This window comes from Pan paniscus, chromosome 6, assembly GCF_029289425.2.
Source record: "Pan paniscus chromosome 6, NHGRI_mPanPan1-v2.0_pri, whole genome shotgun sequence".
In the NCBI taxonomy this organism is placed as follows: domain Eukaryota; kingdom Metazoa; phylum Chordata; class Mammalia; order Primates; family Hominidae; genus Pan; species Pan paniscus.
Genome location: NC_073255.2, coordinates 53,311,687 through 53,335,307, shown reverse-complemented (window position 1 = coordinate 53,335,307; position 23,621 = coordinate 53,311,687). Strand labels below are relative to the sequence as shown.

The window sequence follows — 23,621 nt, the reverse complement described above, 5'->3', positions numbered from 1 at the left end:
GCCTAAATATTTTATATTTTTAATGTGTAGAGAGCTGTCTTTCTATGCTCCATTTGTTTGTCTGCTGCCTGTCCAAGTTAATTTCTGGAAGACATTTTTGATACATTTCATTTTCATTATTTCAATTTAACAAGGATTTAATGAAAGTAACCATTTCTAGACATGTTGGCAGGAACTAAAGGTACAGATATAAAGAAGGCTTGATCCTTAAGCTCCAGGAAGTCTCCCTGTAGGAAGAAAGGCAAGAATCTCCCGCACTAAGTTAAGCCACAGTGACATCCACACAGGAATGACAGACATTCAGATGAGAGAGCAAGCACAGAGGATCCTTGGAAGGGGGCATCTGAGCCGGGTTTTGAAGTATTCTTATTTTGCTGGGAACATTAGAGTGTATAGAGTGGGAGTGGCAGAGGACTGAGGAGAGGAAGGTAGTTTCCATTTCCTTAAACAGGGAGAGATGCAGCAACATCATGTATGATTGTGTCATTCTGAAGTTCAGAGCATGAGATAAAGGGAGTGGCAGAGGCTGCAGAGGCACCAGGAGGACCTGTAGGATATGCTAAGATGTGGCAATATCATCCCTTCGGCAATATGGAGCTGCCCAAGGTTTTGAGCAGGTCCGTCAGGTCTTACCAGCCTCAGATGTCTGCAAGCAGGTGCAGCTGTGTTCACACTGTATCTCTCAGAGCTGCACCACCCTCCTCTAATTTCTCTGGGGCTGCTCCGTGCTGCTCGCCTCCACCCTAAACAGGCACAGAGGCCCTGCCACCCTTTTCTCACACTTCTTAGTGGGGAGGGAGAATTTCTGGAGCACTCTCAAAACAGCAATCAGAGCAAGTTGATTCAGAACAAAACTGAGTCAGAAGCCTGGGTCATGAATGGCTGACCAGACCCCAAACCAACACAGACATGCTCCATACTTCTCCTCCTCCCTCACAGTCTATAAAGTCAATGTGCTGTGGAGGTCTGGTTACGAAACAAGCATCTTTACAGCCCTGTGGATGTCATGCGTTCACTCCCCACCTGGCCACCAAAGCATGTGAGTTGGAGAACACTGCAGACTGAGTTGCCAAAGCCCCAGGTTTGTTTGGGCCCAAGAAGCTCAGATCCTCTATGAGCTGTGGGGGTGTCATCTGTTCCCTTCATTTGTAGAAGGATTCAGGTAGAAAAGAACCTCTCTAGTGCATTTCTTCTGGTTTGTGCTTTTATGAAGATTTGTATTCTGCAAGAAATTTTCAGTGAATTTAATGTAGATATATAATTGCATTTTCTCAACTCTAAAATTTTAGAAGCATGGGGCTCTATTGAGAATTGTCAGAACACTAATAAGATAAGATTTATATGTATCTTCCAAATCAGCACAAAGCTAATGCATTCATGATTTTTGAAAGCTACATGCAGGCCTGAATTATGCACCTATCAACAGGGAGTTACCCTAAGGAGAAAGTGAGGGAGTGTAATGGCAATCTTATATGCCTTCCCAAGGAGACTGCTCACAGATGTTATAAAATGGGGTTGTCCCACATTTGGAGCAGCAAGGATGGGTGCTGGGTTACCACGGGTGGCCTGTGTACACAGGGAGTCAGGAGGACTATAAGATGTGAAAATCTGGGCCCCTTTTGAATCATTCCTGTGCCAAGATTTAGACCATGGTGCTCAGATTCAATAAAGAAGGAATGGCCACATCATTTATCACTCATAAGAGGGCACTTTTGAGAGTGGAAAGAGGCAAGTTTAATACAAATGCAAAACAACAGGGGTTGTCTTCAGAGAAATCAAGGTACACACTCAGAGAGGATCCAGTATGCAGAAGAAAAGTAATGAATGTCAGTGGAGAGTTCCTAACAAGAGCAGTTATAGCAGCCATAAAATGATAAAATGATGATAGTTATTCTTCTCCCCCACTAATTTTTGACTATCACTGCAAACATAAGAGATAATAACAAAAAAGCAAGAAAATGTTCCATCAATGTGGATGCTTCCTGGTAGCTTTTTACTTTTTCCTCATAACTAACTAAACTACCACTCTACTAAAACAAAAACTGAGAAAATGTAAGCTTGTTCTTTTCTCTTTAGACAGAAATTAACCATGAGAAGTGGGGCACTTGCAATCACTGATGGAACAGGTACTATAACCTGTGTAGGCAGGACTCCTCTGTAAGGATGAGAAAATAAACCTCCAGACATGTGAATGCCTCTGTTTCATAAGTTAAGTAACATTATGAAAAATGAGAACAAACAAATATCTTACTTTAAAATAATAACTCTTAGAAATAGAAGAAAATATTAAAATATCTTAATTCTCAGACTCAAAATAATTTTGAAGTGCATCACTTCTATAACAAATGAATACTGGGAGAGTAGGAAAAATGCTTTCAAATGAAAAACATAATCGCCAAATTAATAATGCAGTAGAGAAAGTGAATGGCTATCTGGAGTCAACTGAAAATGGTATCAGTGAAATAAACACCATGAAGGGAAATTCTCAACGGTCTCAGAAGAAAAAGATAAGCGGTAAAGTTGAGAGAGGGGAGGAGGGTGAAGAAGTCAGTTAGAAGCAAAATATGATGTGGAAATACACTTATATATATATAGACGATGCTTAATATATTCAATATGTAAAGTAAAATTTTAAATAACCAAAAAACTTTGAAAATATTCAACTTCAATAGTAATCAAAGAGCTGCCTATTAAGCAATGAAATATCAGGTCTGAACTATCAAAACTATTAGAGTTTAGAGAACTGAACTTCCTTTCTCGCACAAAACTAGGAGTTTTGGTTTGTTCTAATTATACATATAACTACCACCTAGAACAGTAGCTAGCATATAGTAAGTACACCATAAATATTTGTTGAAGAAAAGAATCAATGACTTTATAAGACTGTTAATTGGCACACATTTATAAGGGTAATTTGGCAATATCTACCATAAAAATACTGATGCCTTTGCCCCCCAAAATTCTAATAGAAATGTCTGATGGTAAGAATAAGTAGATAGTCACCTAAATCTAACTAAATAAAGATTCTTATACAGCATTGCCTATAATAGGAAAAAAAACAAATAAATAAACCTTTATATGCCCCCAAAAAGAGACTGTCTAAATAAATTAATGTGCCTCCAACAACATACTACTAAAGAGCCATTCAGTAGTCAGGGTACTGTAGTTTTCATGAGTAAAGTGGTTGTACTGATTTATAAGAAGAGATACAAAGATATTATGGAGTGTAAAAGAGTTACAGAGAGTATTACAGTGTAATCGCATTGTGATAACAAATACAAATGCATGTAGATACAAGTATTATGTATATCATGTGGCAGATTATCCCAATAGGTTTACTGTAGATATCTCTGGTAAAATTACATGTGATTGTTTTTTATTTTATTTTTTGGCTAGCCTGTGCTTTGTATTATTTTCTTCAAGAAACATATTTTATAATCAAAAGACTCAAAATAGTGACAGCCCTGTTATAGTTGAGGAGTGTAACAAGGAGGGAACAAACTGAAGAGTTTACCATAGATTTTTACTTTGTCCATGTATTTGTTTAAATCTAATTCCAAATTACACATCACTACAAAAATTACACACATATTAGTAGGCTCTTAGAGATTAGCTGGTTAAGCTGCTTATTTTAGTAAGCATATATATTTGACAAAAGCAGAACTGACACCGTCCTCTTAGTTGTCTTCATGTTGAAAAGCCTAGCCAGTATGCTTGTGCAGTTGTTAACTAGTATCACTGAGTCCCAGTCATTTGTCTCCCCAACCCAAATGTGAAAAATTGTAGCCACCTTGAAGACGATTTTGCATGTTCAATGTAGTGATGTCTGGATCACAGCCATGGCCGTGCCCGGCAAGGGCCGGGCCTCCCTGACTCTGCACAGATTCTCCTGAATCTAGAGAGGAGCCCGCTAAACTAAGGCAAAGTAACTTAGGGGATCGGTTTCTATTTTAGGTTCCCAACCCTTGTGTATGAATCTGCAACCCAGAAAGCTCTGAGTTCTTGCGTAAATTCATTTGTGGCAAAAACCCAGGCTCTTCTGAACGCACCGGCAACAGATCCTGCTCAATTGACCCCGGACTGGGGAGGCTCAGGGCTTCCATCCCTTCCGTGCTGTCATAGGTTTCTCCGCAGAGAGGTGTGTGCAACTGTGGGGCTGTTGTCCCAGAAACAACTGTGGAGGGCTTTGTGAAAATACCACATATATCTAATACGTTCTAGAATCCTACAAATCCCGGAGTCTATCCCGCCCTCCTGTGGGGCAGGGCGTGCTGGGCCCTCTGCAGGTCGGCGGGTGACAGCTTGCGCCCTTTCGCGCAGGGACTCGGCCACCATGAGGAGGGGTCAGGGGCTCAGGATTCGGAGACCAGGCAGCCTCATTAGCCTTAAGCGCCTGCCCTGAGACATCCTGAGAGGAGCAAGAGCTTCTCCAAGGATCTCCTCGTGAATTCAGACCTCGGAAATAATGAAAACATTTATGTTTCCAGTTTTTATCTAGAATTCTCAAAAGTATCGAAGCTATTGCAATTCATAATCCGCCTCGACATAATTTTGAAATCAAAGGAACAAAAACAACTTACCTGAAAAAGTAGGTCTCGGCCCGCTGGTAATGTCCAGGTGTGAGTCTGAGGGGAGGGTACTCGGTGGCCAGGGGTCTCACCATGAACAAGCCCATGGCCAAGGCCACGAAGAGGACTGGCAGCAGCAGGTCGGCGAGGGTGCTCTTCCCGGCGCGCAGCGTGCGGCGGAGCCTCCGGGCCAGGAGCGCGGCCACTTGTGCGCGGAGCAGCTGGAGGCCCTGCACAGTTGCGGGCCGTGCTAGGGAGCCACCTGCAGGACGGGCGGGAGGAAGGGCGGCTGGGTCAGCTCTGCGGAGGTGACAGCGCTTTGCCTCGTTTGCCCTCTCGGTGACCCTGCGGCATCTCTCAGCCATGGGAATGCGACGCAGGCCCACCCCATGAGGACCCCCTTGAGTGTCCCCTTTATGCACCTAAAGTGCGGAAGCTGGGCCTCGGGCCGGAAGGCTGCAATGCAATTGGAAGCCTCGTGGCAACGCGTGGCAGGAGCAGGACGTGTGCGCTCCGCTGCGCTTAGAGCGGACGACACACCTGGGCTGCTCCTTTGCTTCCTCCTCCTCTCTCCCACCATCCTTTTCCTCTCTGTTCTTAACTCCAGGTCTCTCCTGGGAAAACCCCAGCTTATGTGTGGGTCGGGATTCATTCAGGGAATAACCCCACGGCCTGCTTTTCCTCAGTTCCACCGTCCCTACACCCCGCCCCCCGCCCCTCCCGGCGCCTTCCACTTCGCCGCAGGGCATAGGAGAGCCCGGCGCCTGCCCCCTGCGCCTCCCTGCTCCCGCTTCCCTGCTCTGGGGGACGCAGCGAATGTGAAAACATCCTCAGCTATCAGAGCGATCCACAAGCAAAATTCGAAAGGAAAGCGTGAGCTGTGCATCATTCATCTACTGATCATCCGGCCACGCTCCCTCAAGAGTGATCCTTTGGGGCCTCTACCAACGAATCTCAGTAAATCTCCTGGAGTTGAGGTTGCACGTTCCAAACAAGCTGTGGAGAGCAGCTTTTCTGTCCACTGGATGGATGAGAAGCTGGGAAGCAGAGACAGAGGTAGCCCATGGGCTGCAGTCTTAAACCACGTCCAAAGCAGGACTCAGCCGGATCAATCAGCTGTGGTGATAGTTTTTCCCAGTGATTGACTCTAAAGTACTCCAGAAAATCCAGTATGAAGTATTTCACAAGAAAGGCAGTCTTATAAAAAACAGATGTACTAAACGGATTGTACTGCTCACGAACACCAAACTGAAATACAGTTAATAGAGAGCAGCAAACAAGTTTGAAGACCCAGAAGAGAACATTTTTAAAGAAGCTGTACCATGTGAAAGAGACATCATTTGTCACAGCATTGAGAACAGAATTGTAGAGGGGTCATGGGGATAAACATGCATATCTGAGAAAACTTCATTTGGGATATTTACTGAGTGCCCAGTGTGTGCAGGTGCTGGGCTCTTTGGTTTCTGTCCCCAACATACGGGTTGAGATAAAAATGTAAAGAAATAACCCAGCACAGTGTAACAAAGTGTCAGGCTGGAAAGAGTCGGTACCAAGGAGTGAGTCCTTGGGATGCTGAGGAAAAAGTGAGAAACAGGCCCAGCGGCCCAGACGTTCAGGTAGAATCCTTGAGATCCCTGGGAGTTTACAGGCAGACAAGAAAATGTGGAAGTCTAAAGATCAAAACAGGAGGTATAAATAGGCCTGGCATTCTCTGTGAATAGCAAGGAAACAGAATGTGGCACATCCGTGTAGCAAGTGGCAGGAGATGAGAGTTAAAGGTGATCAGAAACCAAGACAAGAAAGACCTGCACACCCATTTTTAAGGATTTCAGGGTTTGTGCTGGACAGAAGACTTCCAAACCCAGTAGTCACTTGGGCTGAGTCAACATGTTAGACTTCCAAATTATAAGGCAAATTAGTATTTAATTTTAATGAGTAAAGTTCTAATGAGGATGAGGCATTAGGTAGTTAAAGCAGTGGTTTCTAAACCAGGCTGCATATCAGATTCACCTGGGAACATTTTGAATGCTGGTTGCCAGGCCCTACCTCAGAAAAAAAAAAAAAATCCCAATCTCCAGAGACTCAGAGTTAAAAGTGTGTTTTTATAACGTCCCAGAAGATTGAAATTCTCAGCCAGTCTATGGAACCACTGACTTAATGCATTTATCAATGGTGATCCGTATACAGCTCTCATAAAGCAGTTATTAAGTCAGCATATAGACAGATTATATTGCTAGGAAAAAAGTATGTCATTAAACTAAATTTTATATCTCTACCTATCTATCTATCTATCTATCTATATACACACATACAAGTATATACACCCTTCTTGATGATTTTATGAGGTTATAGTGCTGGATAACACCAATTCTATTAAGTCTGCATATTTATTAGGATAAGTATTTGAATTCTCTAACTCAAGCTAAAATAATTGGGATGTTTTTGGGTGCCCATCCCTGGATTTCTAAAAGTAATTACTGAGACAATTACTTGATATCTTCACAACCCTTTGACCAAGAAGCTCTTTCTCTGACAAGGTAAAATGCCATACTTTGTTCAGGCTTAAAAGGAACTGAATAGCCACAGTTCACCAAATGTCACAACCTACAAATTAGCCTTTACGTAGCAGCTTTTGACATTCACATCTAGCCACCCATTCTTAGCCACCTGCCAAACTGTGCACCTTCTCATATTTGTGTACAGGAGGGAAATGGCTGTAAATACCTGTTTAGTTGGCAGAAGAGATATTTGTTAAGTGATACAAAACTGACATGACTAAACAAGTATTGGATATCTACTTAGCAATTTGCTCTGGTAACAGAAAAGGAATAGAGTAGACTCAGAGAGTGGTGATTTATGTGCACACTGGCCTGGGTTCATTGAGAACAATCATCAGAGCCACTGTGGGGTGGGGAACATTCAATTTTTTAATCCTGGATTTGAATCTAATCTCAGCCACCAACATATCGTGTGGATTCTGGAACATTATTTAACCTCTCTGAATGTCATCTCCTCACTTGTAAAGTAGAGATTTGTAATATTTTCCCTCTATGTAATGAGAATTATTATTAGAATAATTATTAAACTGCCAGAATAAACGTAATGTTGACCTGGAGTCATAGTAAATGTTCATCAGACAGCCTCAATAAGTCTGTGGGGAAAGATGTTTCTCATATTAAGAAGAATAAATTTTCTCCACCTTCCCGTATATGTTAATTGGACATAAATGAGAAAAATAAAGGGCTAATACAGTTTATGGTTATGAATCAACCACCAATCAAATATTCATGGCTTAACTCATGAAAGTATTCGCATGAATAATTTAACAGACAAAATTAAAATACTGGGCCAAATTGTTATGAATTGCCTTCTTTGACTTATGAGTGCAATTATATTCAAGGACTCTAGTTTCATCCATAATCATGCATTCCCATTTATCCTGACCATCAAATTGCTTGGGAAGAATGTCCAAAGAATTTTTCTTTTGGTCACTTGGCTGCAATTGTTCAAACCTTAACACCTATAAGAAATAGCTTAAATATCAAAGCCTCAGCAAGCATCCAAGAATATGATCTCCACACTACCCAGTTCATCCAAGTGTTCTTGAAGATTTTATAATAAAGCTTTACAAACATAATGCTTTCAAGTCAGTAAAATTAAGATGAATACTCCAAAAGAAAATGGGCACGCAACATTCAGGATTATACAGTTAATAAAAGATTTACAAAATAGCCAATATGTAAATATTGTAATCTAAGGCAATAATTTAGTTTTTAAACTAATCAATATAGTAAAGATTAAAGATAATGTTAACATCTAATATTATTGAGGGTTAAGGAAATGGATCTTCTTATACATTGCTGGTGGGAGAACAGGTCCATATAGTCTTTCTGTTGGAGACAAATACAGATCGCCTTTGATCTGCTTTATCTCAATACAAGAGTTTTATTATAAATAATAAAATAAAATTTCATCACATATGTAAACCAGGTGATTTATAACATCTTGCTGGGCGCGATGGCTCACACCTATAATCCCAGCACTTTGGGAGGCCAAGGTGGAGCAGATTACCTCAGGTCAGGAGTTCAAGACCAGCCTGCCCAACATGGTGAAACCCTGTGTCTACTAAAAATACAAAAATTAGCCAGGCATGGTGGTGTATGCCTGTAATCCCAGCTACTTGGGAGGCTGAGGCAGGAGAATCACTTGAAACAGGGAGGCGGAGGTTGCAGTGAGCGAAGATCACGCCACTGCACTGCAGCCTGGGTGACAGAGTGAGACTCCATCTCCAAAAAAAAAAAGAAAAAGAAAAGAAAAGAAAAAGAATATAATAACAAGAGGAAAGAAACAACTTAAGTATTTAATATGTAGGTATTAACTGAACAAATTACAATACAAGGATGTAGTAAAATACATGAATCTGCTTAAGGTAATAGTATAGGTAAATACTCATAGAGAATGTTTATTACATTTTGAAAGTGAATAAAGCAATTTAAGATGAAATTATACAGTCTTTTGAAAAATGAACATGAAAGGTGACTCAGTAAAATGAGTGGGAGAGGGAATATGACCCAAGTATTAACAGCGTGTATTAACCAAAAAATGAGAGAGGGTTAAAACATCACATATGAAATTATAGGAAGACACTCATCATATATCAGATGAAAAATGTTGCAAAGTAATACATATAGAATGAAGATAATTTGCTAAAACTACTAATATTAAACTATAAAAATTAATATTTTGATATGCTTTTAGTGAAAAGTTGCATTTTATCCAATAATTCATAAACCCTACATGCCATTTGATAAAATGGAAGGTTTTAATTTAAAAAGTGAAGGTGGTATAAGCATTTTTTAACCTACTTAAAAATTTATATTCTTGTGGTGAGATTATGACTCTTTTATTCTTCTTCACAATTTTCTGGGTTTTCTCAGCACTGAACACTTAATCATCTTGTAAACGATAAATCCGTAAAGACTGTACACTTATTCAGGAAATAAAGCATGATTTTATGAGATAGAAACAGCAAAATTCTCTGTTCAGTGAGTTACAGAATTCTAGTGCTGAAATGGCTTTCTGAACTAATGTAGATCAAAAGGTTCATTTATTTATAAATAAATCCAGTTCGAGAGAGGCTGTGAAATGAGTTAAATTTGGGGAATTAAATTCAGTGAGTATTTACTAGTGCAAGTGCTATGCTAGGTGCTGGGTTATCTATTTGAAGAAGGGTTTCGAGACGTTCTTGGTCTTGTAATAGAGTCAAACAAGTAAACAAAACGTGTCAGTGAAACCTGAACAGCACAGTGAAATATACATAATGTCAGATTAGAGGAAGTTTCTTCAAGGAGTCAGCCAATGCCAGCAATTCAAAAATAAAAAGATGTTTGTGACAGGTAGGGAGGGTAACCAGAGTGTGAAGAAATAGAAGGAATCTCATGCAAAGACATGGATTATGGGACAGAAATATGCTAAGCTGGTTACAGAAATGGTATGAGGACTATTTTCTGCTGACTCCAGTCATAATGCTGGATTTCAGAATAATTGGCAGACATGGAAAGACATAAATCATTGCATCTGTCTCACCAAGTCAGGGAAATAGAATCAGGTGAGCTGCATGGAAACCTTAACAGTGCTACAGGTTTCCTTGGGAAATATACTTCTAATTCAATAGGCAGACACCATTAAGATGGGTACTAACTTTGTAAATGTCTCACAGGGGAAGTCACACACTCTAGCATCAGGATGCCTGAATTCCAGCCCTGGCTAACCCTGAATACACTGAACATTTTGGACAGGTAATTTTCTTCCCTGTTAGATAGGGTACTCTTCAATCTTTGTTCTGGTATATATAAAGTTGTATGATATTTATCCAAACAATTACTGAATTGTCTTATTTAAAACATTTTTGTTTCCCCAAGTAGAGAGCCAATAAAATCAAACATCTTATTTTTAAAGAAGAATAGAAAAGGGAAGAGGAGAGGAGAGAAGGAAAAGGAAGGAAGGAAGGAGAGAGGAAATAGGAAAGGGAATAGAGAGAAATCAAAAGGAAAAGAAAATAAAAGAATGTTTTTGTGGCATGTGGGTGCTTACTAACACAACATAAAACCTGAAAAACAATTATTTATTAAACATGGCAGTACAGACAGCTAGGAGCCGGGCACAGTGGCTCATGCCTGTAATCCCAGCACTTTGGGAGGCCAAGGTGGGCGAATCACTGGAGGTCAAGAGTTCGAGACCAGCCTGGCCAACATGGTGAAATCCCGTCTCTACTAAAAATACAAAAATTAGCTGGGCGTGGTTGTGGGTGCCTGTAATCCCAGCTACTCAGGAGGCTGAGGCAGGAGAATTGCTTGAACCTGGGAGGTAGAGGTTGCAGTGAGCCAAGATCACGCCACTACAGTCCAGTCTGGGAGACAGAGCAAGAATCTGTCTCAAATAAATAAATAAAGCTAGGTTAATTAAATATATTCTTAAAAAGTAAAATCAATATTAAGCCTAATTCTTTAAAGAAGCTAATAAGTGGAGGCTATATTTATCTAAACTGTTTTATTGATAATCTCATAACTATCTTATCAATTTATGTGATACTTTGTTTATTTCTTATAACAACCATACCGCTTTTTCAAATGTAATTTTTCTTAAAAAAACACAATATAGGTAAAAGAAAAATGCTACATGTCATGCCATTAAAATTTCCAATTCCTATGTGGCTAATTCATCATTGATTTGGTTCTTTGCAATGCCCTATGATTGTAATAGCCAAAATGTCAAAAGATCAAATTAGTATTTCACTTTTGAATAAGGTCATCCCTTAAACCCCACCAGATTTTTGAATAAAGGTTGCTGAAACACTTTTGATTAAACCTATACTGAAAAGACAGTGAGTTGACATTCAGGGAATCAGGGATATTGAATGGGTGGTATGAACCCATCAGTATCACTAAAGGGCTTATACTACCTGGTCAAGGCACCTAAACTCTAAATATGCACCAAAGACAGGTCTTCCTGCAGTCTCTAAACAGCTTCACACTTGAGTTTCCAAACCTGAGCTTCCTTTGCAGTTGTCATTGATGGTTAGGGCGAGAGATAATTTTGCTGCACCATAATTATGATCTCAGCCTTAACCCTGCTCTCTGATTTCTATTTTGGTCACATTTGGGAGGCAAGGTTCTATGCAGGCAGGCATGTGGACTCTGTTGTCAGGCATCTGCCCATTGGAAGTCTGGCTCAGACAGCTCCTCTTGGAAAAGTTAGTGATGATAATGCAAGTAGGAGCCATTACGGTGGCATCTGGCATAAGTGAGGGTCAATAAATATAGCTAAAAAAAAGAAGAAAAATTTCCCTACTATCAAATCTTCTCTTCAACCTGAGCCCAGTGTTCATCTCCCTCACTGTTCCTATCACCTTCCACTTACCTGTCTTCTTCATATGCACTGAGGTCCTTGAAACCAGAAAGAGTGGAGCTTAATTTAAATTCATCTCAATATCTTCAGCTTTAATCTCACTCCCCAGCCCAAATGAGATGCTCAGTAAGGTCTGATGGGTGATTGAATGGATGGATATTGACTAAATATTGTATTCAGCATCCCTATCTACGTATTGCCTTCCTGAGGTGAGGCTTCTCTCTCTCCTGGGTCCATTCTTCCCCTCCTCAGAAAACCTAATACCACCTCTGCAGTTCCTTTAACCTCTTGATTTCACTCTCAACTTTGACAGCCATGCCTAGTGGGCCTCATTCAGGAGCAGTTTTCAAGTCACTAATGGGGCTTCATTGCAACATGATTTTCAGAGTTAAAAACAACAAAGTTAAAGTAGTTAACAAAGTAAAGTCATGATTTTGTACCATGGTTCAAAGAGAGATAAATGCAGCTGCTCACAGTATTCCCAAGTATCTCCATCCACTAGGGAGAAAGAAATGAGATTATGGGAGTAGGGAGGAAGATGGAATTGAAGGAGCCAGTTCAAGATGCCCTACCCAACTCTCCTAGGCTCCCGTGAGGAGGTGGGTGTTGAAACAGGATTGAAGATGCTTTCAAGGGCCTATTTATCCTTAGCTTCCTGGAGGTAGATATGTTAGTGAACGTTGCTCAGAGCTAGTCCTGTCTGCATTACCCACTTTTGAGGCAATGACTGCATTTAAGATGAGTTAATCTCATCTTTTGTTAAATATCTCACAGGAATATGATATTCCAGTACAGGAGATGAGGTTTGGAACTATTTATCATTAACCTCAGGAGGTTTATTTAGTAGCTCTGATCTGCATGGCTGCAAGAATTACACACACTTTCTTCTCTTTTCACTGCTTCTGACAGAAGTTGCTGCTTTCTGGCACCTGCCACCAGCATTTATCCTGCCCAAATCTATTTCAATTCCATTTTATTTTGGCAGACTCTTTTCTGCAAAGCACCCTGCCATTAGCTCTCTGCTGCTTTTAGCTAATGTGGAACACAAACTTTCTTTGGCCTGTATAATTGGCAGCAGCCATGTCCCTTCCCACCTTGCTTCCAGGGAAGGTGGTTTTTGAAATTTGAGGAAATTTGGTTAAAGAAGAAAAGACAGCACTCTAGGATTAGCATCATGGTTAAGCCTAGGAGACACCCAAAAACTTTGGAACAGCCCTCTGAAGAGGCAGAGTTCTACTAGCCCTTCATAGGATGGGCTGTGCAAATAGAATTGTCTTAAAAAGCAAAGGAGAGGTTGCAGACCCTTCAGATTAATCACTGCCAAAATTGCTTTCCATCATCAGAAGAAGCAGTAATTAGAAATGAAATACAGAGAATTAAATTGTGGGAGAAAAAAGGAACAGAATTGTATGTAAAGTGGTACTGGCAGATCATAGAGCTGAAAATGTAAATGCAATCTCAGGTCTCACATCGGGGAATAAGATTTCTTTTTTTTTTTTTTTTAAAGGGCATGACAAAGCATTATATAAAGAAAGCAATCATGTCTCCCCAAATCACTCAGTATTAGATAGATTTGTGATCTTTCACATAAACTTTGAGCTTAAAGATACTCTAACCGGATGTTTCTCATAGTAGTGGCCACAGACCATCTAAATCAAGGAACTTGGGGTGCTCCTTAATGTAAATGTCTAGGTCTTTAGAATCCAAATTTGTGAAAGTTAGGCCTAAGAATATGCCATCTTACTAAGTACCCAGGTGATTTTTAAACTTTCTTTAAAAAGGCCCCTTCTCTTAAAACTACATTCCGAACAAAGTAACCAAAGCAATGGTACATCAGTGGGACCACATCAGTTGGCCACATCAGTGTGGCCAACACTGTGGGACTGTTCACTCTGTAGGTGGGACAGAGCCCCTAAAGGCCAGATATGTGCAGTGATACATGGATTTCAGAAGCCCTAGAGTAGAACCCAGGTAAGGCCAAGTGGTTACCACTTGCCTTGATATGCAGGTGTCCCTTCTCATTCAGCTGGTCTGTTAGTCAGGCAAGCAACCTATATTCCAGGTTTATTATGACAGACACTGCATTCCCTGCCAGAAATACAGCCACACAAGATAGCTCCACTGAATTTGCATTCTTTCACTGGGCAAAGATGTTAAACACTTGCAATTAGCTATTTAAATACAACCTGCCACAGGTGCTGTGAAGCATAAGAGGGGAGCATGAGCATTTATCAGGAGGGATCTAACTTGGTCTGGCAAGTTGAAGAAGACTCTGCAGCAGAGTCAAATAAATCACGTACTGAAGAATGAACAAAGATTAGCTCAGAGAAGGGGGAAAGAGGAGACAGCATTCCAGGCAGGGAGAAGAGCTGTTGTAAAGATTCTGGGGGCAAGAAGGAGTTTGATCTGTTTAAGAAACTGAAAGGAGTCCAACTGGCATAGACAAGGTGCAGTCAGGATCCAATCCTTCTATCATCTCAGGAGTCCATGAGCAGAATTTGAGTCCCAGAAGATGAAAAACCATTAAATATTTGGGAGTGAGAATAATGTGATCAAATACTTATTCTTAAGACTTGGCTAGGCTGGGCACAGTGGCTCATGCCTGTAATCCCAGCACTTTGGGAGACTGAGGTGGGTGGATCACCTGAGGTCAGGAGTTCAAGACCAGCCTGGTCAACATGGTGAAACCCCATCTCTACTAAAAATACAAAAATTAGCTGGGCATGGTGGTGGGCACCTGTAATTCCAGCTACTCAGGAGGCTGAGGCAGGAGAATCGCTTGAACCTAGGAGCTGGAGGTTGCAGTGAGCTGAGATCTCGCCATTGCACTCCAGCCTGGGCAACAAGAGTGAAACTCTGTCTCAAAAAAAAAAAAAAAAAAGGAAAGAAAGAGAGAAAGAAAGAAAGACTTGGCTGCAGTGTATAGCATGCCCTGATGGAATCTAGGGATGGCTACATATGGAGGGCAAGAGGAAAAGGCTCATGAATAACTCTGACATTCTGGTTTGTAAACTAGATAGAGAGTAGCAATATTCTCTAAGACCAAGAATGAGCCAGAGGAAAGTTTTCTGGGTTAAAATCATGAGTTGGACTTAAATGTGTTGAGATGGAGGTACCTGGGATGCGTTAGAATGGAATTGCTCAGCAGGCAGTTATAGCCAAGAGCCAAGAGAGGTGATCTGAGCTGACCCCAGATGTATGAGCAGCAGTATGGGAACAAGGAAACCTCAGTTAGGGACAAAATGACCCCTCAGAAGAATAAAGAGAGAAGAGAGCTCAGGGACTGCCTGAGCATGGTAGAACTCTAACAGATAAAGGTCAGGATGAAGCAGGAGGTGAGGTGAAGACAAGTACTCAGAGGAAAACAAGTGATGTGTCATAGGGTCCAAAGAAATAAAGTTTTGCCCAAAAAGAGGATGCTGGATACAGCTTAGAGATCAAGGATGATGCCTTTTGAAACTAGTGATGTGCTGGTCACCAGTGAAATTAAAACAGGCCTTTTGAGTGGGATGGTGGGAGAACGGCACATATCTGAGTTGACCGAGGCTCAAGTGAGAGACGACGATGCAAGTCACAGCTTGTCTCCACAACTCTTGAGAAAGAAGTTTGGCTGTAAAGGGGAGAGAGCTATGGAGGCAACTGGAGGGAAATGATTTGAAGGAAGGGTTTTGTTTCTCTTACGCTGCTTTGTCTTTAGCAAAAGAAGAGCCATGAGCATGTTTAATCCGTAATGAGAAAGATTCAGGACAGAGGGAGGCATTGAAAACAGAGAGCAATGAATTCTTCCTTCAAAGGTGGGAAAGGATTCATCTTGGCAAAGAAATCAGCCTCACCTAGGAAGAGGGCCCTACTCTCTCCTGTAACAGGAAGGAAAGAGGATGCAGGTGGGAGAGGGTGGGAGGTGGATGGATTTATTCACTCTTATTTTCTTTCTGAGGCAGGAACTCCCTCCTCCAATGGGAGTGGGAGGAGGAGGAACCAGAGGCATGAGGAGAGGGGACATTTGAAATTGACTTGGCACAAGAAGTGAGAGTTGGCCAGGGAAACATGGTTAAATTTCTGGGCAGTGTTGACAGTCCTGTTACTAAGAATCTACTATAGAGCCTGCAAACTCCAAATGATAAAAATGCTAAACCTACTGGGAAAAACTGAAAACCATGCGATGAGTAACAACAAATCAGCAAAGTGAAACCTGTGAGAGAAGCATGTGCTAAATATTGGAGGAACATGTAGGACAGAGTAAATAACTACTCAGAAGAGCTGAGAGGCTTCCAGAGGATGCATGAGTGCTGTGCCATTGCCAGTGCCCGTGGGGGCCAGCTTTTACACTAGATCAAGTCAAGTGGCATGAACACACAGAATGCCCCATCTCATTGTCGAGTGGCTGGCCTGAGGAATCAACCAGCCGAACTCTCACATTGCCCATGTGTAAGCTCAGCAAGGAAGTGACTTCCCCAGTTGTATTAGTCAGCTCAGGCTGCCAAACAAACTACCACAGACTGAGCTGCTGAAACAACAGACAATCATTATCTCACAGTTGTCAGCACCAAGAAGAGCAAGGTGTGGGCAGGGTTGGTTTCTCCTGAGGCCTCTCTCCTTGGTTTGCCGACGGCTGTCTTCTCCCTCACATGGTTTTATCTCTATGTGTGTGCATCCCTGGTGTCTCTTTTTATGCGTAAATTTCCTGTTCTTATAAGGATCCACCCATTTGATGTCATTTAGTCCTCATTGCCTTTTTTAAAGTCCTAGCTATAGTCACATGCTGAGGTACTGAGGGTTAAGACTTCAACAAACAGGGAACACAGTTCAGTCCGTACCACCAGCGCACAGCTAGAAAGCCACTAAAAGAGAGAATAGCCCCATAACTTATGATTGTAAGTAGAATTCTTTTTCCATCACACCAAAGCAGTGTATCTCCAGATGTGATGCATGGACTAGCAGCGTCTCCTGAGAACTCATTAGAAATGCAAGTTCTCAGGCCCCATCCTGGACCTCCTGAGTCAGAAGATTTGGGGGTGAAACCCAATAATCTGTGTTGTAACAAACTCTCCAGGTCATCATTCAGTTGTGAGATTACTAAATTTCTCAGGAAGCTGACTAGTTAATTCAGTGATTTATGTATATTCTAAACATTACACTAAGCAGTTAATATATACTAAACATTATAAATTCAATGATTTATGTATATTGAGCCTTGGAAAAGCCTTTTCAAAAAATAAAAATTATTAAAATTATTTTAAAAAAGGACCCAAAGGGACTGCAATGGCAGATGTATAGCCATAAGAAAGAGTATAAATATAGGCATTGTGCCTGGATAGGAGTTTCATGCTGAACCTCGTGAGGGTTTGGGCAAATCAGATAACATCTCTAAACCTCAGTTTAGAGGTTTAGAAAATAACTGTGAGAAATGAATGTCTGTTGTTTAAGCCGCTCAGTCCGTGGCAGTTTGTTTGGCAGCCCAAGCTGCCAATACAACTACAACTTGGGGAAGTCATAATACAACTGGGGAAGTCATTTTCTTGAAGCGCTTACACATGGGCAATGTGAGAGTTTGACTGGTTGATTCCTCAACCCAGCAGCTCGGCAGTGGGATGGGACGCTCTGTGTGTTCATGCCACTTGACTTGATCTAGAGTAAAAGCTGGCCCCATGGGCACTGGCCATGGTACAGCACTCACACAGCCTCTGTTTACACAGTCTCTCCTCTAGAAGCCTCTCAGCTCTTCTGAGCAGTTATTTACTTTGTGCTACATGTTCCTCCAACATTTAGCACACAGTTCTTTTGTAGGTTTCACCATGCTAATTTGTTGTTACTCATCGCACAGTTTTCGTTTTTTTCGCAGTAAGGTTAGCATTTTTATCATTTAGAGTTCGCAGTCTCTATAGTAGATTCTTAGTAACAGGGCTCTCAACACTGCCCAGAAATCCAAATCACATCTCTATAACATCCAATAACAGAGATACGAAAGTCTGTTTGCAAACTGGTTGTAATGATGAAGTGAGAAAATCCAAATCATGTAAAGTGCCTATCATAGTGTCCGATCCACTTCAGGAAGCTAATAAATAGTTTCTTTCTCCATGAAGAAGTGACTTCCACACTCTGTGGTGCAGAGACAAGGACAAAAGTGCAGTTGCAGGCATCGGTCTTCATAATTCATTTCTACGGAGCTACTATGGTCCCTATGATTAAAAAGTATATATTTTATATTTTATTTTGTCTTCATCTATCCTTCAGAAAAGCAAGGAGTGAGTTATTTCAGAGCTATCCCTTAAAAAACTATTTCTGAAGACATATGGCATCTGTAGAGAGAAGGGGTGCCCATAGGCAGGTGCAGCCCAGGAGTAGGAATCAATAACAAAAGAGTAATCTTTGAGGGCACCAATAGGAGGAGAAAGGCTTTTGTAAATGGTTATTCTAGAAATTGAATTTCTCTAGTGTAGATCACATACACACACAACACAAAAAGCAACTAAATCACTTTACTTAGAAGACATTAATGCACACTGTGTCCAATATCCTGAGCTAATGTTGTGATTAAGTTACATCTACTAAGTAACATAAACTGGACTTAGGTTGACGCCTCATGTGGAGTTTTATAGGAGGAATTTGCAGAATATAATAAAATTGGCAAATGTAGGCAATCTCATATCAAATTTGTTTTAATGCATCCTAGACTTACTTCTTATTTGGTAATGAAATACTTAAATTGATTCTTAAATAATATACATTTCAGTTCCCAGATTTATAATTTGAATGATAACTAAAATTACATTTTTATGTCATATTTTATAATGGCAATAAAAACATAATTTTTCTTTATTCAGGGTTCTTTCTTAAATTCAAAACATCACTGTTTTTCATATAGCATTAGCTTTTATTGCACGTGTTTTATTTCCAAATTATTTACATGGGTTTTTTAATAATGTTCTCCAAATTCAGAACATAAAATTATCGTTTCTAAAACAGATGTATAAGCATAATAAAGAGGATATATATAGGCAATACATCTTCAACATAAATTATTCTAACTTCTAACGATGATAAAATGTTTATGAGAACCTAATAGTCATATTTTCATTAAATTCAATCTTACATATAAAAGTTAACTAATATTTTTTAAAACTGAACGCTCAGAAATTAAACCTTTAGGCAAAATGCTAATAATCAAAAAAGAAATAATGTGTATGTCCAGTTTAAATAAATTTTGACATAAACAGTAGAATGTAGAGACCAATTATGATACATGCAGGGAATATTACTACATAGAAATTACACAAGCAATTACATAGATGAATTTCAGAGACAAAATACATCCTTAGAAAAAAACACAGACTTTTATACATACTGTATGATTCCTTTTATATAAAGTTCAGAAACAGGCACAATTATTCTTAAGTAATTCAATTACCCTTGTCAGGAGGGATTTGACCCGGAGAGGATGTGAGGGTGCCTGCTGAAGTACTGGGAATGTTCTAGCTCAGTCTGGGTGGTGGTTACGCAGGTATGTACCATGGAAAAATCCATCTGGTTGTACAATTAACATCTATGCCATTTACTATAAGATGTATGCAGTTTATGTTAGTGAAAATAAATTTAGAACACTACTCTTAAATAAATATGTAATTTATGTGTAAAGGTAAGGAAAAACATTGTTACCAAAGAGGAAATGCAAATGGCTAAAATATGAAGAGAGGCTCAAGTTGTGGAAATTCAGTTTAGCTTGTTATAATACTGTTTTGGTAGGAAGAAGTCTAAAGTGGCCCCCAATGACTCAAACCCCTGTACAATCCCCTCCCCTTGAGTGTGAGTGAGACCTTGAATACACACTGTCACTCCCACAATTAAACTACGTCATATGACAAAGGTGAAGACATTTTACAGATCTCATTAAGAACGCTAATCAGTTGCCTTTAAATTAATCAAAACAGATTATCCTGCTCACTTTGAAGAAGTAAACTGCCAGTTTACTTCTGACAGAGCTCTTATAAAATTGTTTATGCCCAAGGGTAATTCTATCACTTTAGTATGATTGTGCCTGTTTTTGAGCTTTATGTAAAAGGAATTATATAGTATTACAAAAGTTTGTTAATTCTATAAATGTATTTTTTGCTTATCTAATTTCTATGTAGTAATATTCTCCTGCATATATCAGAATTGGGATACTGTTTATGTCAAGATTTATTTTAACTGGACATACACATTATTTTCTCTTTTGATTATTAGCATTTTGCCTAAGTTTAATTTCTGAGCATTCATTTCCTTTGAGATACATTTTTTAATAACTTTTATATGTAAGAGAGAATTTAAAGAAAATATGATTATTAGATTCTCGTAAACATTTTATCACATAGCTAAGACCTGAGGGTGACTTTTCAGAATTGAGAGCAGCCCCCAGATGACAGCCAGCCAAAAAATGGTCACCTCAAGGAACTGATTCTGCCAAAGACCTAAACAAGCTTGGAAGAGACCCCTGAGCTCTAGATAAAAATGCACTCCTAATAATACCTTTATTCAGCTTTATGAGATCCTAAGCAGAGGACTTGTTGGGCTGTGCCCAGCCCCTTGACCAAAAGAAACTGTGAGAAAATAAATAGGTATTGTTTTAATCTGTTCTGTTGATGGTAATTTATTAATAGCAATAGAAAACTAAAATAAATTTTGGAAACTGGAAATGGAGAAGTGGCATAACAAATATTAAAAATGTAAGGGTAACTTGAAATCATGGAATGGGTTTGGATGAAAGAGTTTTTGGAAGCATGCTAGAGGAAACTTACATTTCCTTGGTTAGATCATTAGTTTAAAAAAAAAAAAAAAAAAAAAAAAAAAAAAAAACCTTAGCAAAATTGTCTCCTGCAGTTATGTGGTTATGCAACAGAAATTTGTCAGCAACAAAGTTGGATATTTAGCTAAGGAGATTTCCAAAAAAGAATTGAAGGTGCTGCCCGGTTTCTACTGGAAATTCCAGTAAAATGAGAGAGGAGAGCGATAAAATGAGGAAAGAAATGTTAAGCAAACAAGTAAACAAAAAATCAGTAAAGAAACTGATAAAATTTTGATAACTTTCAGCTTCAACAGGTTAAAAAAAGAAAAGGTAGTAAAAGTCAAGAAAAGCTATTGATAACATGGCAGAAAAAAAAAAGGCTGAGTATGTGATTATAGAACCTTCTGCTCAAACGTCAAAAAGCTCACAAAATGCCAGTATTTAGTCACAAAATTGGCCCCCTAAAAAGATTAAGAGGATAGAGTGACATCAGCAAGATGTCAGATTAGGAAGTCCAAACTCCCCTGTCCCTATGGAAACACTAAATAAACAACTACAGACTGACTAAAACAACTTTACAAGAGCTCTGGAAATTAGTCTAAGATCTATAGCAACCAACCAAACTCCCAATCAAAAACAAACAAACAAAACACATTGAAATGGTAGGAAAAATTCTGTGGTGTTTTACTTGACTTTGCTCACCTCTTCCCATATTGGTGGGGTCAAAGAAATGGCTCAATTCCTGATCTCTCCTTCAGGGCAGAAAGAGCAAAGTGCAAATCGTTTTCAAAATTCTTGCCTGGCTGTAGAGTGCCCAAAGGACTAGTATCTGTCTCACCTGATTCAGCAAGCACACAAGAATAAGAGCATAGTTTAGATCTAAGATTGGAAACCATGGAAGGCATTTGGTGTGCAACAGAGCACATGAAAACTAAAGGAGTGCAGGTGTATGGGTGCCTGAGGCAAAAGATTATAGATAGGGGAATACATTAGAACATTTGAGGCACTGGGATAAAAAGGTGAGATTTTCTGAAAAACTAAGGCATTTGAAAGTGGCCAAGGAACATCAGAAGAAAGAGGCAAAAGCACACACTTACAGAGGCTCAGATAGGCTACCTGCCCAGAAAATAACTAAGAAGACCATAAGCCGTTACCCCAGGCTGATCTCAGGACCCAGGGGATCACTAATTAGCAGAAGTATTCCACACCAATTTGCAAACATTAGGAGAAGTGGCTATTTTATCAAGTGCACAGTTCCCAACAAACAATTATTTAGACAAAGAAAAATAGGGAAATCTTACACATTAAAAGGAGAAATAATTTCTAGAAACAGTCTCTGAAGAAACACATACTAAATAAAGATTTTAAAGCAACTGTCAAATAATCTCCAAAAGCTAAAGGAAAACATGGATAAAGAACTAAAGAAAATCAGGAAAGCAATATATAAATAATATATAAACCAAAGACATAGATTGGCAGCATTGACTAAAAATCAGGATCCGAATGCATGCCTTCTACAAGAGACACATTTTAAGTCTATGGATACACATAGATTAGAAGTAAAATGATGGGAAAGCCATTTCATGCAAATAGTAACCAAAAGGCAGAAGGGTGGCTATTCTAATATCAGATAGAATAAACTTTAAGTAGAAAGTAAATGCAAAAGACAAAGAACATTATGTTGACCCTTTTATAAAAGAGTCAATTCACTAAGAAGACGTACCAATTAGAGATGCATAGATACCCATCATGAGAGCTCATAACATATGAAGCAAATACTGGCAGAAATGAAGGGAAAAATAGCACTACAGTAATAGTAGAAAGCCTCAATACCTCACTCTCAATAATGGATAGAATAACCAGACAATATCAACAAAGACACAGAGAATTGAACAACACTACAGAACTATTGTACATAAATGACATAAACAGATCACTCTACTCAACAACAGCAGAATATACATTTTTCTTAAGTGTATATGAAACATTCTCAAGGATAGATCATATGTTATACTACATAACAAGTCTTAACACATTTTAAATAAGATTGAAATCACACAAAATGTATTTTCTGAACACAGTGGAAAGAAACTAGAAATCAACAACAGAAAAAAAACAGAAAAATTCACAAATATGTGGAAATTTAAAACACAGTCAAAATAACAAATGGATCAAATAATAAATCACAAGAAAAGTGAGAAAATATCTTGAAACAAATGAAGTGAAAACACAACATACCAAGATTTCTGGGGTGCAGTAAAAGCAGCACTAAGAAAGAAATGTATAGCTCTAAATTCTTCTCTTATATGAGAAGAAAGACTTCAAGTAAACATTCTAACATGATTCCTTAAAAAATAAGAAAAGAAGAAAAAAGCTAAACCTAACCCTAGCAGAAATAATGGAGTAAATACTAAAGCAGAGATGAATAAAATACAAAGTTGAAAAACAATAGGGAAAAATCAATGAAGTCAATAATTTGTTCTGTAAAAAAGATCAACAGAATAGATAAACCTTTAGCTAGATTGACTAAGAAAAAAAGAAAGAAGGTTCAAACAACTGAAGTTAGAAAAGAAAGTGTTACTGCCAATTTTACGGAAACAAAAAGATTATAACAATAGTATGAACAATGTGTACCAACATATTTGATGACCTAGATAAGATGGATAAATTCCTAAAACACGCAAACTTTTAAGACTGAATCAAAAAGCAATTGAAAATCTGAGTAAACCTATAACTAGTGAGGAGATAGAATCAATAATTAAAATATTCCCACCAAAAAATAAAAATAAAAATAAAGCTCAGATGTCTTCACTGGTAAATTCTACCAAACCTATAAAGAAGAATTAGCAACAAGCCTCCTAGAACTCTTCGAAAAAATTGAAGAG

The 23,621-nt window shown here is 39.2% G+C and overlaps 1 protein-coding gene across 2 annotated transcripts in view; it reads right to left on the bottom strand.

Moving 5' to 3' along the window:
• ABCA13 (ATP binding cassette subfamily A member 13) overlaps nt 1–23,621 on the bottom strand; it is a 513,749-nt gene that overhangs the window by 225,223 nt on the left and 264,905 nt on the right. For both annotated transcript variants that reach the window (XM_063606228.1, XM_003805826.7), the window contains exon 43: nt 4,581–4,830. In XM_063606228.1, the coding sequence (XP_063462298.1) occupies nt 4,581–4,830 (250 nt within the window). The remainder of the gene's footprint in view (nt 1–4,580; nt 4,831–23,621) is intronic.